The sequence below is a fragment of the Tupaia chinensis genome, unplaced genomic scaffold (genome assembly GCF_000334495.1).
Source record: "Tupaia chinensis unplaced genomic scaffold, TupChi_1.0 Scaffold000211_1, whole genome shotgun sequence".
NCBI lineage: Eukaryota > Metazoa > Chordata > Mammalia > Scandentia > Tupaiidae > Tupaia > Tupaia belangeri.
The window spans coordinates 2,259,922-2,276,059 of NW_006159686.1; the positions used below are offsets into that span (position 1 = coordinate 2,259,922).

Sequence of the window (16,138 nt, forward strand, 5' to 3'; positions counted from 1 at the left end):
CCCCCCGCCAATGGCACAGCCCCAGGGAGGCAGGGCCAGCCAACAGCACAGCCCCGGGGAGGACTGGGCCAAGCGACGGCACAGCCCCAGGGAGGCGGGGCCGGACAGCAGCACTGGGAAAGTGGGATCCTGTTAGCTACAGACACTTCAGTTTGCCCCCAGAGTGGGCCCTCCCAGAGCAGTCTCGGCAGTGCCAGAACTTCAGCATCCAGGACAGAGCAAGGTGAAGGAGGAGTGTGGGTCGTGGTCCCCAGGGCTCTCAGCAGAGCTGATCTCCGTGGGGCATGGACCAGGACTCAGGGCCATGGGTGCTCACACGATGCAGTCCCTCCCCTTTCAGGGAGTAGGCATGGTTATACTCTCCTAAGGAGAAGTTAGGACGTGTGCTCCCAGGCCTGTGAGTACCAAGAGGCAGGGTCCTCAACCACTATGCTAGAGACCCTGAGAGAAGCTATTGCCAGAGCCCCCAACCAGCCCTACCGGTCGCTCCAGTTTGGCCTTTGCCGAGGAAGTGCAACTGTGCAAACAGCCCTCACCCCACGCCTGCCGGGCTGCCCACCCTCGGGGTGCTGTCTGGCCACGTCCACCCTCCATCTGCCAGTGAGGCCTGATTCTGTTTGCTGAGACATAGCGACCTTGCTTGTCTGTGCTCAGAGTGCTGGTGGAAGCCGGCCCCCAGAAATCGAGTCCTCACTGCAGTGTGGGGTTTCACCCCATGGAGCAGGGATTGCCAGGAAACTTGCTGGAAGCTGAGCCCCCGGAAATGAAACGCCAGCTGTGGGGGAAGTCCTTGGGAACAGGACAAGCCAAGAGGAGCTTATGATAAAAAAGTACAGCCTATAGGTGGGAAGTCTCCACTGACAGATGGAGACTTTAATAACTCACCTATAGAGAGAGTTACGGTGGCACAGCAGTTAAGGCGCTGGACTCCCATGTGACCACCTGTGGTTTGAGTCCCAGACCTGACAGCTTAAAACTCATGTCAGGCGTGTGTGTGCACGTTCCCAAAATCCCCAGAGGAGAGTGGAGAAGAAGGAACTGTGGTGTGGCCATCTCTCTCCCCGGGGGGAGGCGATTTCTCACTGCGTGTCTCTCTGTCTCTGTCTGTCCCAGGAGCACAAGTGGCCTATAATGAAAATCCCTAAATAAAAAAAAGGCATAGGATGATGAGCAGGCTAGTGTTTGAGGTAACGGAAGAATCAAAATAAAACTACAAAACAGAACAAAAAGCAGCCCACTAATACCTATGAAATAAAATTGCTAAAAAGAAATGAAAGGAGGGCCACGTTGCAAGAGCAGGCGTGATGGGAGAGAGCAGGGAGGTGTGCGGAACGTGGCAGAGTTCCTGGAGATGAAGAACGCAGCCACCGAAATCGATCGCTCCACGGGCGGCCTACACAGCAGATCAGGCGCGTCTGAGGGCAGGACGGGTGCACCGGGAAATAAGCCAACACATTTACTCAACATAGAATCCTGAAGACATGTGAAAGCCAGGACACACACAACCAGGAGTGGAGAGAGCGAGACTCTGTCCTGGATAGGAGATCCCGAGGGAAAGAACAGCGGAGACAGCGGCGCTCAACACCGTACTGACTCAGGTACGCCATAACTGCAGGAAAATACCCGTAATCAAAATATCTTGATGATACTATTTGAGCATCTGGATCCAGCTATGCCTGAAGATGCAAAGCCCGGGCATAGTTGACACATTCTACTGTCTCTTCAGGCCAGTTCGAGCTGGGGCTCTGTCACTTGCAATGGAGGGCCCGGAGCAACCTCTGGCGGCTCTGAGGAGTGGTGAGAGTGTATGGAAATCGAGTTTCTGAAGCTCTCTGTAAGTGTCTGCCCATTCCGTATCTGTAAGTATCTGCCCATTCAGGTCCGGTCTGTAGCCAGAGTGCCAAGGAAGTCCTACTTTCCACAGACGGTCCTCAATGAATGACTAGCGGGAGCTGCTATGCTTACTCCAGCCCCCTTGGCCCTCCCATGCAATGTCTCTTCTTGCTGCTTCTAGACTGGTTGAGAGTCTCCACAGCAAACTCAAACTGCAGCTTTCCTCTGTGGGGGCTGAGTACGTAATCCTGGCCACCTTTCCTTCCTGCATTACTCGCCAACTCTCCTAAAGCAGTTCCTTTCGTTGCCCAGATAAGGCGTTTGCACTTAATCCTTGTCTCAGGCTCAGCTTCTCGGGGAGCTGAAACCGAGACGGATGGTCTGGCTCAGTAATGCAGGTCCCATCCTTGTCTCTGCCACATCTGCTGACAAGCCCTTTTCTAACGTTAAACCAAATGAGTGATTCTTCATTTTGTTTTTCTATCACAGTTTTTTTTTTAAAGCAATTGAGACACAGGGGAACATACATGCTATGGCCCTCATATTCATTGGTGTAAGCGCGTCCTGATTTTGCATTTCAAAGTGAAAAACATCATGAACAAGGTAACAGCCTCCTGTGCACCAAGGGCTGAAATGAAACTGTTCGCAGAGTGCGAGTTCATTCGTTCATCCTAGCTGTCTTTTCATCCTGAATTAATTTTTCTTCACAAACTTTAGATAGAGAAAGGAGTTAACATAAAACAAGACCTCTGAATGGCAGGCAATTGGAATTAAAACCTCAGAACACAGCAGGCTTGCCAAAATCCATCTCCATCATTCCCTGCTGTGTGATGGAGACTAAGTCCTTCCATCGGCTCATTATGGTGAGGCTGGAACACGGCTTTCTATCAGGAGAAGCCAACACACATCCCCAAAGATGAGAAATTTTGAATGACTTAAAATAGCACATGCCCAGGAATGATTTAGAGCTCTATCCTTTCAAGAGGCTTGTTTGCAAATCGCACCAGCGACACCCATAAATCCCCCTGAGTCGGTGCTGGGCTCCTCCAATTACCGTCAGCTGATGAAGACAGATGGGCTACGTCAGGTGGGGACGGTGGCCTTGCCCCATGCCAGGGAGGTTGCAATGCCTATAGTCCACCCTAATTAATTACCTGCTCTCAGCAAATAGCTTCGGGCTTTAGGCTTTCACTTCCCCACTCCTTTCTGCTTCTCTTACTCTGCTCTTTATAAACCAGAAAGATGACGTCAACTCCCCACCCCTAGGAGAGGACATGAGAAGCCAGGGCAGCATGTGGGCCTGATTGCACTTAGGTCTCTCCTCCTGAGGCTCTGAAACAAAGGCCGGTGGCCATGGTGTCCTTGTGGTGGGCAACTCTGCTAGGTGGCCCTGCCCAGGTGACCCACTCGAAGCCCGAGCACCTGGGCACTGGATGGGAGCGCTAGCTCTCATGGTTTCATACGATGCAAGGTATGGCTGACCTCAGGGTGGGACGATCTTCCTGGACCATCTGGATTGGTCCAGTGACGTCACGCAAGCCCTCAAAAGCAAAGAGATCTCTCTGGCCGGGGCAGTAGGAGAAGTCAGCAAGAGTGGAAGCATTGCTATGCACTGCTGCTGGTTTTGAGGAAGATGGGAATGGGGAATGGGGTTGGGAGTGAGAAGGAAAGTGTGTGGACTCAGGGAACCCAGAGAGGCTCCCAGCCAATAACTAATAATGAAACAGGACCTCTATCACGCAACAGAACAACTAGTTCCCACCGATGACATAATAAGGGTGGAGGCAGACTATTCCCAGAGCCTCCTGATCAGAACCCAGCCACTTGATACCTTGACTTCAGCCCTGGGACGCTCTGAGCATGGAACCCAGCTGAGCCCACTCCGGGGCTGTGAGTGAATGAGTGGGTGTTGTTTTAGGTTTCTAAGCTCACAGCAAGTTGTTACGCAGCGTTAGCTAGCTTATGTAGCCCTGTGTCCTGCTATCACTGCTCTGGTTCATCTCAGATCCCACTGCTTGGACAGGTGACCACGGATTCCATGCAGCCTGCCTTACTCATTTATGCTACTATCCCCGCCCCTGTGGGCAGCTGAGTTTGCAGTCCTTGAACTGTACTGAATGCTTGCATGGCAGCTGGGTTTCCAGTCTCCCTAGAAGCAAAAGCTCCCAGGCATTGCCACAGGCCAGCCCCCTTGCCTATTACTTGCGCGGTTTCCATCATCATGCCTCCTCTTTGGAACACTATCAACATGTTCCCACTCCTGGATGTCAGAGGGCTATAGTCCCCTGTTGCTGCCTGTGGTCCCAGCCACGGGAGGGCAGCTCCTCCACCTGTCCATGGTGCAGATCTAATTCCAGCTTCCTCAGCAATATGCTGGGGTTGGGAGCAGAGCACTCTGAACAGAGATGCATGTTCCAGTGGAGCATGCAAGGTCCCACATGTCTTCACTAGCTGGTGATAATGACCCTGTCCTCATGGAAGAACCTCCTACTGACATGGCACCCCTCCATAGCAGCCGCTGCTTCCGCATCAACATAGCAAGTCCTAATTGAACTCCCAAAGGACTCTTTAAATTACGTGTTATTACTCTCTCTTTCAGGACTGAGACATAGGTGCCCAAGATCACCTAGGTGGTGAAGGACAGAACTGTGACACTGTCCTACATTCCAGCTCCTAAGTCTACCCTCTTCTCACAGGCATGACCCTAACTATAGCACCAGAGTAGAAGGTCATGCAGGCAGAGCAGACAGCTGTGCAGGTTATCAAGGTGGGAGGATCTCGTCCTGGTTGTGAGATGCAGGTTATGTTTCCCTCCTTGCTTTCAGTTTCCTGCCTTCCCTCCCAGCTCTGAGAGTCATTCACTCACTTAACCAGTGTTTACTGGGACTTACAGGGGCTAGCACTGGGGTAGGCACTAGGGATAGGGCATGAGCAGAGTGCTTGTCTTCTGTGGATGATGTATATAGTAATATCTTTGACTCAACTGACATGCACTGCATGCATGCATTGAAAAACCATATTGTATGCTATGAAGATGTACAATGACTAAATGTAAATAAGAATTCATACAATAAATACATACATACATACATACATACATACATACAAGAGTTGGTCTCCTTTATCCACTGTGTGCTGTCTGTACTTTCAGTTACCCATAACCCATCACAGTCCAAAAATGAATGAATACGGTACATACAATGTGGTATGCTGAGTGAGAGACAGAGCACATGTGCACAACTTTTACTACTTATACTTAATCATTTTTCCATCTTATTAGTGGCTGTTCATCTCTTACCATGTTCAACATATAAGTTAAACTTAATCATGGCTATGAGTGTATGGAAACAACAGTGTATTTAGGATTCAGTACTGTCAGGCATTCACTGGGAGTCTTGGAACATATTCCTCGCTGTACATAAGTAAATGATTTCAGACAATAGCAAATACAATGAAGGAAATAAAATAAGGCTGGTAGGAACTGGACTTAGGACTGTAAGGGAAGGCATTTCTGAGGTGATATCACAGCTGGGTCTGAAAATGAAAGGCAATGCTCAGAGGTGAGAAGAAGGTGATGTGTTCCAGGCAAAGAAACAGCAATCATAAGCCTCATAAAAAAGCTCAAGGTGTGAGGGTGTTTGCCTAAAATGAACTGAGAGAGGCTGAGAGTTGGAGAAGATCAGATCAGAGTTTTAGGCAGAGGCTCTATTACTTAGGACCTTGTGAGAGGTTGAAGACATATAATCTCTCCTTAATAGAAGGTTATTGGAGCATTTTAAGCCAGTGAAATTTAGGATCTAATTTATGGTTTAAAAGCTGCCTCTGCTCTTGAGAAATGAGAAGAGTGGAGGAGAGTAAGAATGGCAGTTGGGAGACCTGGTGAGGAGCTGATGCATAAATTCAGGCATGGTCTCTGTCGTCCAAAAGCAATGTAGATGAGATGAGCACCTTTGTCTCCAACAACAGGCCTCCATTCTGGACATGGTTCTGATAACTTGGTCCTGGAGCCCCTCCACCCTCCCCTACAGCTGGGCCGGGCACAGTGCGACCTGGCATTTGGCTCCTACCTGTTTGTGCTTCCTCAACAGCTCCTCTGCTGTGGCCACAGCTGTGATGGCCTTGCTGTTCTCTGTGTTGGGGTGGAGGGTGACAGATAGCCCAGCCACCAGCTGGACAGCCACGTCTGTCACTGATACTTTGTCATCTAACACGGTCACCGTCTTCTCTGCCAGAATAGAGTCGGACAGTGGGGACAAGACCTGTGGGAGTGGCAGGGCATAAGAGGAGTCCATCACTCCGGTCTCCGGAAGCAGGAACTTTCCCAGCACCACATCTCCCAACAAGCCTGAGGCCCAGAGCACATAGCGAAGGAGTCACACCGTGCTTCACCATGAGCATGGGCCACACTCTGCCTTAGTGAGTCAGATAAAGCCACTCCTTCCCCAAGACATTTTAGTTCTGTCTGCTGAAAACCGGAAATAATTATTAAAATCCATTCTGGCTTTAAAAGGGAATGACCCCTCCCACTTAAATGAGGGACCCTCGTGCCTCTGTGCAGTGCACAACCTGGTTAACCGTACTGTGGTCCGCTGCCGAAGCTCATGAGAAGTTGCACGTCACCTGACTCTGTGTGGTCCATCTCAAGCTCCAGACAAATCTTGGGATGAGCTGGTGTGAACTCCTCCCCCCGCATTATGACATTTCCTCTGCTGAAACACGGCTTTCTGCTTCATCGCCCAAGCCCCACGTGGGCTTGCAAGGAAATGACACAAATGGACCAGTGATGGCGTGTGTGGTGCCAGAATCCAGGATGATACTCCGGAAGGGAGGAGTCAGTAAGAGGGACGTGAGAGGCTGAGGAAAAGGCCACCCACACACTGTGGTCTCCTCTCCTGAAACCCTACCATTCCATATGCTTCCTTGAGCACAGGAGGTGGCGGGGTTCAAGGAGAGTCCGTGAGTAGATAAACAGCGGGAGGATGGGGACTGAGGGAGAGGAAGCCTGAGAGGAAGGACCCAGGCTCTTCACCTGCTGATGGGGGAGCGGTACGGAGGAGGTCATTGCTAGGATGGTGAAGCAGGAACAAGCCCAGAAGGTGGGTCCAAGGAGGGAGAACCTGAGGTGTGTGGGGAGCATTGGGGGTGGTGGGTTGGAGGAGGCAGAGCTGAGAGGGGTTCTGTGAGCAAGCCAGGAGCATCTAGCCCCCCTTCTCAATTCAGTTTGGAAGAAGCTGGTCTCATCCTGCCAGCTGCAGCCATCATGAACCCAGCCCCATGCCTGCCCACCCATGAGCCTGCCTGGGGCCACAGGTGCCCACCTCTTACCTGGATGGTCGTCATGCCAACCTCCCGCCCGACCAGGACCCTGCTGTCCCGCAGCGTGGCGACATGAGGCTCCTCCAACTTCAGGAAGTCGGCCACCAGGTGGGTGATGTCGAACTGCCAGTCGGGACTGAGCAGGTGGCTCAGCTGGCCCCAGGGACCGGTGCCCTCAGACACGAACTGGGTGAGGACCCGCACGGTGGCATGCTGGAACTGCAGGGTGCAGCCCCGGCCTCTCCGTTCATCCTCATCCTCATCCTCGCTCTCTCGAGTGGGCCTTAGGGAAAGAAGGGAGACTCAGACCCGGGCAGAGGACTCACGGGCATGTCTGAGACAGACAGGCACCACCTCAACCTCGAGGAGGCCACGCTCAGGACCACGGGGGCGTAAGACTGAAGCTAGTCCGCACCGTTTCATTAGGGACCTCGAGCTCCGCGTGGCCCTGAAAAGCGTGATTTAAATGAATGCAAACAAAATAAATCAGAAAATTCCACCTCTTGCTCACACTGGCAACACTTGCAGTATTTCATAGCTGTGTGCCAGCACACATCGGAAGGAGCAGTTCTGGAACATTCTGTAGAAAGTTCAATCGGAGATAACTATTAAATGCTTGAGCTGTGGCAGGTCTCCCACGCGCGAACTCTTTAATCTCACACACGGTAAGGAAGCCTGTAACTATTCTCGTGTCCACGTGAGGGAACTAAGGCAGAGAGGTTGGGTGGATTGCCCAGGCACTCACAGCTTGGGGAGTGCAGGGCTTGGGTTGGAGCCCAGCAAGTCAGCTCTGCCTTCTCAGGGGTGTGGACCAAACCCCAGCCCTGGCCTCTGTGGCTGGAAGGACCAGCTAGACTCCTGACTGTCCTCCCTGATCAGCTCAGAGTCTTTCCTGTTCTAGAAATAGGGCTGGCATCTCGTCGCTGCAGTTACTCTGCGTCAGGCGTACCCTGGTTCATTCTTACGATGCAAGAAGCCCTGGTGCCCTGCTGACCCCCCACATAATAGCCCTGGTGGTTGAGATGGAGAATTTCAGGCAGGAATCTGGGAACTCAGCAGCAGTTCTTACTTAGCTGACACGCCTGGGTGTCACAGAGCTGAGAACGTCACCCCGACTGAGACGCAGCAATCCCGGCTTGCGCGGGCACATCAGAGCCTGGTCCCTGAGCGGTCGCCCCACGGGCCAGGTAAGTGCAATGAAATTCCGTCCAACGATTTGATCCGCACAGAGCATCTCGAGCTTATAGATATTCATAAAACGCAAGACGAGGACTCTGCTTTTAACTTAGAAAAAATAAACCAAACTCCGAATTCCCTGAGGACTAGAAAAATGAATTACTTCTCTCTTGCCACTCGGGAGAGCTGCTTTGAGGAGACAGCCTGCCATAGCTGAAGCAAACAGCCAGGGGCAGTGAGACGTGTGGTTTAGCAGGCTCGGGCCTGGCTGGGTGATCCTGGAGCCACGGCCTCCTCAGAGGGTGGCCAGGATTTAGGGGGTGGACGAGTTCTGATCACAGTACACCTGCCACGTGCCGAGTCCCGGGTGACCCCTGTAGCACTGAGCTCAGTAAATAGATGTTCTTCTGGCTCCGTGGAGCAGGGAGCACCTTAAAGCAGATGTGGTCTTTGTGCTGACGCTGCAGGGCACGCGAAAGCTCTAAACATAGACATAATCTGCTGGGTTTACAGACAGAAGACACCTGAGCGTCAGCCAGGGCGGGCCAGGAGAGCCTCGTTAGAACCGCGAGATGCAGGACGCCAGGTGCTCCACAGCTGAAGCCACGGCTTTGCCTTCTCTGGAAAAGAATGAGCACAGAAGGGCTTGGGGCTGCGGCAGTGTTCTCCGTCAGACACACCTGGTGCGCCCGACCCCCGCTGTTCTCTGTCCTCAATACACAGCCCTTCCCCTCGGGGCTCCAGGTCTCGCCACCCCAGGCTGCAGCCCCATGGCATTCGCCCATCCTTACACTCACCTCTTACTGGCCACGATGGGGACCCTCCAGCCCTTAATCTGGCTGAGCTCCGTGTCAGAGACGTCGATCTGCAGGGGCAGCCGGGGCACCCACACGGTGATGTGAAGGGGGGCGCTCAGGTACTGGTACGTGAAGTTCACGACCGCGTCCGCCTTGCCCGTCACCTCCTTGCCATTGACAAAGACGTAGTCGCAGCGGTCGGACACCTGCAAAGCAAGGGGAGGAGGGTGGGAAGTTCTTGCTGTCCTGGAGACCACCCTTCTTTGGCCGTCTGACCCTCTTGCAAAGCACACATGCTTAATTCAGGTCGTCCCAAGGCAGAGCTTGAGACAAGGGTTTAGTGCAGCCAGTTGAAGTGAGAAGTGCCCACAGGGAAAGGAGAGAGCAGACTGAGAAGCCAGTAGGAAGAGGCATTTTGGAGCCTGCTGCTGTGACCATCAGGCCTTTCGACCTCAAGCCTTGTCCTCCTGAGGGACAGAAGTCAGGGACATGCTCTATCAGCTCCCCTCTCCCACTGGGTGGGGCTGTCTGTGCCTGAGATAATGCAAACACCAGCTTGAGGTGACCCTGCAGTCAAGGAGTCAGCGTGAACCCGCACAGAACTGCAGCTGTGGCCGAGACCTGGTGGGCCGAGGGTCTGCGGTGTGGCTGCCAGGGGAGCCCCAGGCTAGCATCTTCTCAGAAAGAGGGCTCACCCACGTCTCACCCCAGACAGCCTCCAACAATGGAGCGGCCCTGCAGTGCCTCCCCTGTCCGCACAGTCCTGCTGTGTCCCCAGGACACCAGGCCTTGGCACCTGCCACCCCTCTCTGGGGCACATCTCACCTCTGTGTGCTGGGCCTGGCTGAGATCAGGGCCCGGGGGCGTGCCTTCTGTGACCCGGGAAGTGCCCGTGTATTTTCGCGTTTGTCATTTATTATGCGAATGGCAGAATCAGACTAGTGACTACTGACCTGTGAATGCCTTCCCCATATGACAGGACATCAAAATTGGTGGGGAACTGGAATTCAAGTGTGAACTTACTTCGATGCAGAAACTTTTGAAATTCATGCATCTTTTTTCCTGGAGAGGTTATTTATTTATTTTTTTCTATAGGGCGCATGCACTCACCAGAGAGAGAGAGACAAAAAGCAAGAAATCATCCTCCAGGGGGATGGCCACGCCACAATCTCTGCCCCTCCATTCTCCTCTAGGGATCTTGGGCACACATGCACACGTGCCTAGCGAGAGTTTAAGCCGCCAGGTCTGGGACTCGAACTGTGGTCGACTATATAGGAGTCCAGCGACGTGGCATTACGCCATCTGCTGGTCCTGCATGCATCGTATTTCGTACTATGCATTTTCATGAACTTCCAAGATACCACGTATGTCTTGTCCCCCCTCCTGGAGCAGAGTGCTGCTTCAGAAGAGGGACAGGTGGGTAGACAGGAGAGCATGCAGATAGGCAGCAGGCCTGTGAACATCCGCTTTGTGTGCAAAGACAAACGTCGCACAGCCCCCTCGGGCATTCCCAGCCTGCGAAGAACCAGCAGACAAAGATGCCTGCGTTCTCGAGCAGACAGGAAGGGGCCACGTGGACAGCAGCAAGGGCCACTGCAGAGGAGGCCAGGGCACCGTGGCCAATATTGCAGGCCCGCCTCCCACTGCGAACAGAAGACTAGACGAGAAGCCCCCTCCTCTTAGGCTGCAGCAGAAGCGAAGTCTGGAAATTAGACTGGGATTCTGTCTCTGCCACTCTATTGAACTGAAAATAGAAACCAGGTTGAGTTACAGGAAACAGTACGACCTGCCTCGCGTAGCCATCTTTACGGGCTGCGATTTAAAGCGTCCCCATGTGGCCACATCACCTACTGGGCGGCAAAGTCCTTGAAGGCAAAAAGTATGTCGTAGTCATTTTTGATCTCTTGGCTCCTTACAGCAGCTGCTCACGAAGCAGGAACTCTGCAACGTGGGCCTAGCATGGATGGATGGGTGGGAGGGGAGAGAGAGGTACAGGCGGCCAGACGGGTGGGAGGATGGAGGGAGGGGTGGGAGGAAGGATAGAGGGGTGGAGGGAGGGATGGGAGGGGAGAGAGAGGGGTGGAGGGAGGGATGGGAGGAAGGATAGAGGGGTGGAGGGAGGGATGGGAGGAGAGAGAGGTACAGACAGCCAGATGGATGGGAGGATGGAGGGGTGGAGGGAGGGAGGGATGGAAGAATAGTGGGAGGGGTGGATGGAGGGACAGAGGAATGGAGAGGGAGGCGGATGGAGAGATGGATACACAGGTGGCCGGATGGACAGACAGATGGAGAAGGGCGGATAGAGGAGTAGTCGGACAGTCCACAGGAGGGTGGGCGTGTGAGTGGAGACGAGCACAGGGACGCAGGGGCAGATGAATGGCACTCTCTCTTCACGGCCATGTCTGCTCCAGGACAGCCATTAGGTTCCTGGGGTGGGAGACACAATGGGAGACTTAGCTGAGACTAAGCTAAAGGCAGCAGAAACACCGGAAGCTACTCCAGAAGCTTCGAGAGGGCTCTCAGGTGGTGCGGAGAGCTGTGTGGGTCCCCCGTGGGAGCACACATAAAGCGGACTCAGCTGGAGAAAGCCCCCCCCATGCGCTGTAGCTAAGCCAGGGTTAATGAAGTCACTCACGGACCCCCACTGGGCCCTTACCGCCGCGCTGTGATCGTTGATCTGCGTATCTGCCTTTGGCTACATCACGTACGTACTCTGCGAGGAGCAGGGTCCCCTTCTGCGGCCTCTGGACGGCCAAATAGCACCCGGAGCTGAGTAAGGAGTGCCCAGAACTGCCCAGAACTCCCCAGCTTGTGGGAACATCGATGGCTGCTCTGGCCCGATTTTCATCCTCACCTCGCGTGTCTGTTTGGAGGGCAGCTGGAGGGGCTGGGCTGGGACAATGTCTCCCATCTGCTGGGGACGATGGCAGGGAGAGAGGGGGCAGGGACACGCGGATGGCCCTTGTCACTCCTAGTCTGGAGTAGTCTGAAACTGCGCGCTGATTAGGATGGAAACCATTGAAGCTGCTGTCCCAGACTTGTCATCAGCATGTAAACACTGCCCTGGATCCGGCAGGTACTAGCATAGTAGCCGAGCCAGAGCTACATCAGCAATCGCTTCTTTGACCAATGTTGTAATCTATGGCCATTGGCTTTCCTCATTTATTGCCTTTCTGAGCTCTGGTGGGAGGGAGCCCGGCCGCTCCAGAATTTAGAATAATTAAGAGGAACGCCAAGGGTGTGAGTGGCTGGGCACGCCCGCGCCGTCGGCACCGCTGCTCCTGAAGGCGTCGTAAACGTCTGGGGACGTCTCAGGACACATCTGTCTCCTAAGTGGTGAGCCCTGGGAGCCGTGGCGTCACCAATGAGCCGCTTGTCCACACAGAGAGACTGGAAGCTCTGCAGGAACCCCTTCGGTCCTTGGCGTTGTCTCTTGAAATCTGCATCGTCTCCCTCGTGGGCAGGTTGCCCACTGCAGGGCCACCACTGGAACCCACAGCCCTGGCATTTAGAGGCTGAATGCAGCGTGGGGTCCAGGTGAGCCTCAGGGTTTCCCATCCAGCACATGCGGTCGGCCTCTGTATGCTGTTGTCATGTGAGCCTTGGTCCCTGGGGGACACACTCCCCAAGGAGGAAGCACAGGCGTCTGCTGTCAACCCCTGCCGGCCAGCAGCACCCTGGCCTGAGTGCTCCTCTGGCCAGGTGGGCTCTCAGGCTTGGCGACCATCGGGAGGTCTTCCGGCAGATTGCTGGGCCCCACCTCGAGCATCAGGCTCAGCACCTGCAGTGGGGCCATGGTCCACTTCCAAGCAGTTGTCCCGTACGCTCCCTGCCGTCTGGGGCCCACAATGGAGACGCTGTCCCAGTGTCTCCCACACCCCTCGTAATAGCTGAGCTGGAGTGCTGTCACTGCTGTCTCCCGTCAGTGTAGCCGTGGGGCCGGAATGCTGTCACCGCTGTCACCACTGTCTCCCCTCGGTGTAGCTGTGGGGCCGGAATCCTGTAACCACTGTCTCCCTCGGTGTAGCCGTGGGGACGGAATGCTGTCACTGCTGTCTCCCGTCAGTGTAGCCGTGGGGCCGGAATGCTGTCACTGCTGTCACCCCTTGGTGTAGCCGTGGGGCCGGAATGTTGTAACCACTGTCTCCCTCAGTGTAGCCGTGGGGCCGGAATGCTGTAACCACTGTCTCCCTCGGTGTAGCCGTAGGGCTGGAATGCTGTCACCGCTGTCCCTGCTGTCACCGCTGCCCCCTGGTGTCGCCGTGGGACCGCAGCAGTCCTCCCTGCATGCCCTCCCTGCATGCCCTGCTCCCCCGCTGTGCACGGTAGGTCCTCGAGTGGTTACCCGGTTTCCGCCCCACCCTCCAGCCTCAGGCTGGTCCAGGAACGTGCCAGTCATGTGCGCCTCAGGGCCTTCGCGCCTGCCGCTCCGTCTGCTGTGCATCTTCTCACGGCCCTCTACGGGGTTCGTCCTCACGGCCTCAGGTCTCTAACCCGGTGGACCTCGACTGGGCAGTGATGGCCCCCGGGGACATCGGACCACCTCTAGAGGTCCCGCTGTCACGTCTGGGTGGAGGCCATGTGGGACTGGGACCCGACGGGCAGAGCCCAGGCAGGCGGCTCCGTACCCACGTTGCACAGCGCGGCGCCCCACAATGGTGCCAGGCTGGTTCGCCTCTGCTCAGCATCAGCGTCTCAGAGACCCCCTGCCTCTGCTCTGTCTGCAATCGCCCTCCCGCGACATCACCACTCCTTGCTTTCCTCCTCTCTTACCAGCGCCCTCGGACACACGGACACACGAACAGACACACCGCACTTCCTCTGTCCGCTTGGGCTCTGACTCAACCCCTCACTGGGACGTGAGCTTGGATGACGGGCTCTGTCCTCTCCTTCGGTGCCACAAACCTAGTGCCGCAAACCTAGCACACAGGAGATGCCCAGTGAATGCTGAGATGGATGTGAGTCAGGCTTGTAACTCACACGGTATTTTTAAAACGCACAGTTGTCACCAGCATAGAAAACCTTGGCACTCCACTCTGCCGGCTGCCTGAACCCTGCGAGCGCCCCAATTTCCCACCCTGTGGTTCTGGTCTCACAGGCCACAATGGGGCCGGGTGGGCCCTGGCCGGCTGCTGGGCCGCAGCCCCTCACCCTCGGTGGGGCGGCTCCCTCCTGGCCTGCTCTTCCTGCCTGTGCTTTCTCTGTCTCCCCTCCATCGTGGCTGTGTCGGGCTTTGGTAGCCAATTTTAATATTTTGCTAATTTCTATTCTTATAGCGTGTTTCCACCACAGCACACACAGAGGAAACCTGCCAGGGGCCGCCCGAGCCTGTGTGGACAGGCAGGTGCAATGCGTGCTGGAGAAGGCCGGGCAGATCATCTCTTCACGCCAACAGCCGGGAAACAACAGCCGCCAGACCCGTCTCCACGTCCCATAGACTGTTGTCAAGGCAACCACACGTGGCCTCGGTGGGGAGGGTGCCCAGGTGTCGGTCAGCAAGTTCTCCCTGCACGTGGGCACTCGGCTGCCTGCTCACCTAGCACCCCGCCCCACCCCGCCCTGTCCAGCCACGGGCACACCCGTGTACGCGTGTGCACACGCAGAGGCGGGCTTTCCTCGGGGGCTGCGCGCTCTGTGACAACAGGAACGTGCGCTGCGTGCCGGCAGGAGACGGGGCGCCACCTCAATGTCCACGTGGACCAGCTCACCAGATCCTTGTCCGAAACACGAGGCAGACGTAGCGCAGAGCACATCCACGTTACACACGGGAGACGGAGGCACGGAGGCCCAAGGTGCCCAAGGTCACACCGCTGGTACCAGCGGGTCAGGCCGACACGCAGACGCCAACGCCGTAGTGCTGACCGGCCTGCCCCTCCAGTGGCGCTGGGACTCCCTGTGTGGCTGGCTCTGGCCAGGGGACTCAGGTGGAAGTGGCAGCTTATCAGTCCAGGCTAAGAAGTGTGCATTTCTGCAGCCCGTGAACTTCGCCCCGAGGACTTCCTCTAAAACAGCTCCTATCTCTCCATGCGGGTCCTAGAGTGGGAGCTAGGAGCTCACCACAGTCCGACTGCCAGTGAGAGTCAGACCCAGCGGAGCTTACCACGCCCGACTGCAGTGCGGTCTGCTCTGCTGGGTCTGCTGACTCGCAAATGCATAAGCAAGAATCTGGTGACTGTCTTAACCCACTGGGCACCGGGGCTGTTTGTTACACAGCACAGCTGACTGTCATGCGCTAAGACGTGGGGTGAAGATACTGCCGTGACTTTCTCCCCCTCCCTTCCCCAGCCTAATTCTTCTGTTTATCTTACTTTCATTTCTCTCCTTCCCAGGCAGAGGTCCTTGGCAGGGCTGGGAGCATGGCAGGGATTGGCAGAGCCCTGAACCCAGAGTTAGGGGTGAGGGGGTGCCCAGAGGATGTGGGGAGCCTCCCTGTGGGACCTCCTGTCCTGAAGTGGCCACAGTGTGAGTGACCTTCACCCAGACTTGACACTGGGACACCTTTCTCGACTGTGGCGTCCCGCTGGCCCTGGGGATCCACTGGCTTACCTGGCACCCTGTGCGCAGCGGCAGGACTCGAGCCTTCCGCTCCCAGGTGTGTGTGGTGCAGGTGCAGCAGCTCCCTTGTTATTAACACGCATTAACTACTTTCCTGACATCTCAGCAAGACGAGGAGAAAGCAGGAGGCAGGGAAAGGCCCGGCTGAGCGATATTTCAGAGACAATGCCTACCCCCTTCCCCACCTTCTCAGTCCCTGCCCCTTGCCGTGACAGCCAGACAGAATTCAAACGGCCGGGCAGAAACCTGCCTGTGATAAAGCACACTCTAACCAGCGCACAGTGTATACACCGCGGGCGGGGACGTGTGTGCGGCTCTCGGCGGGCGGGGGGCCGTCCACTCAGGCTGGCAGAGCTGGGTGGGCACCTGGCCTGGGCAGGGAGGTGGGAGGACACTGAGGCCTGGCCCAGGCTGGCCGATGACACATGGGCCCATCTGGTACAGCTTTTCCAACATGCACT

General features: G+C 55.5%; 1 protein-coding gene across 1 annotated transcript in view; it reads right to left on the reverse strand.

The window, feature by feature from the left end:
• Positions 1-16,138, reverse strand: part of TMEM132C (transmembrane protein 132C) — a 72,795-nt gene that overhangs the window by 4,456 nt on the left and 52,201 nt on the right. Inside the window, exons 5-7 of the mRNA XM_027771378.1 lie at positions 9,123-9,328; positions 7,159-7,432; positions 5,901-6,092 (exon numbers count right to left, since the gene is read on the reverse strand). Of these exons, the coding sequence (XP_027627179.1) occupies positions 5,901-6,092; positions 7,159-7,432; positions 9,123-9,328 (672 nt within the window). The remainder of the gene's footprint in view (positions 1-5,900; positions 6,093-7,158; positions 7,433-9,122; positions 9,329-16,138) is intronic.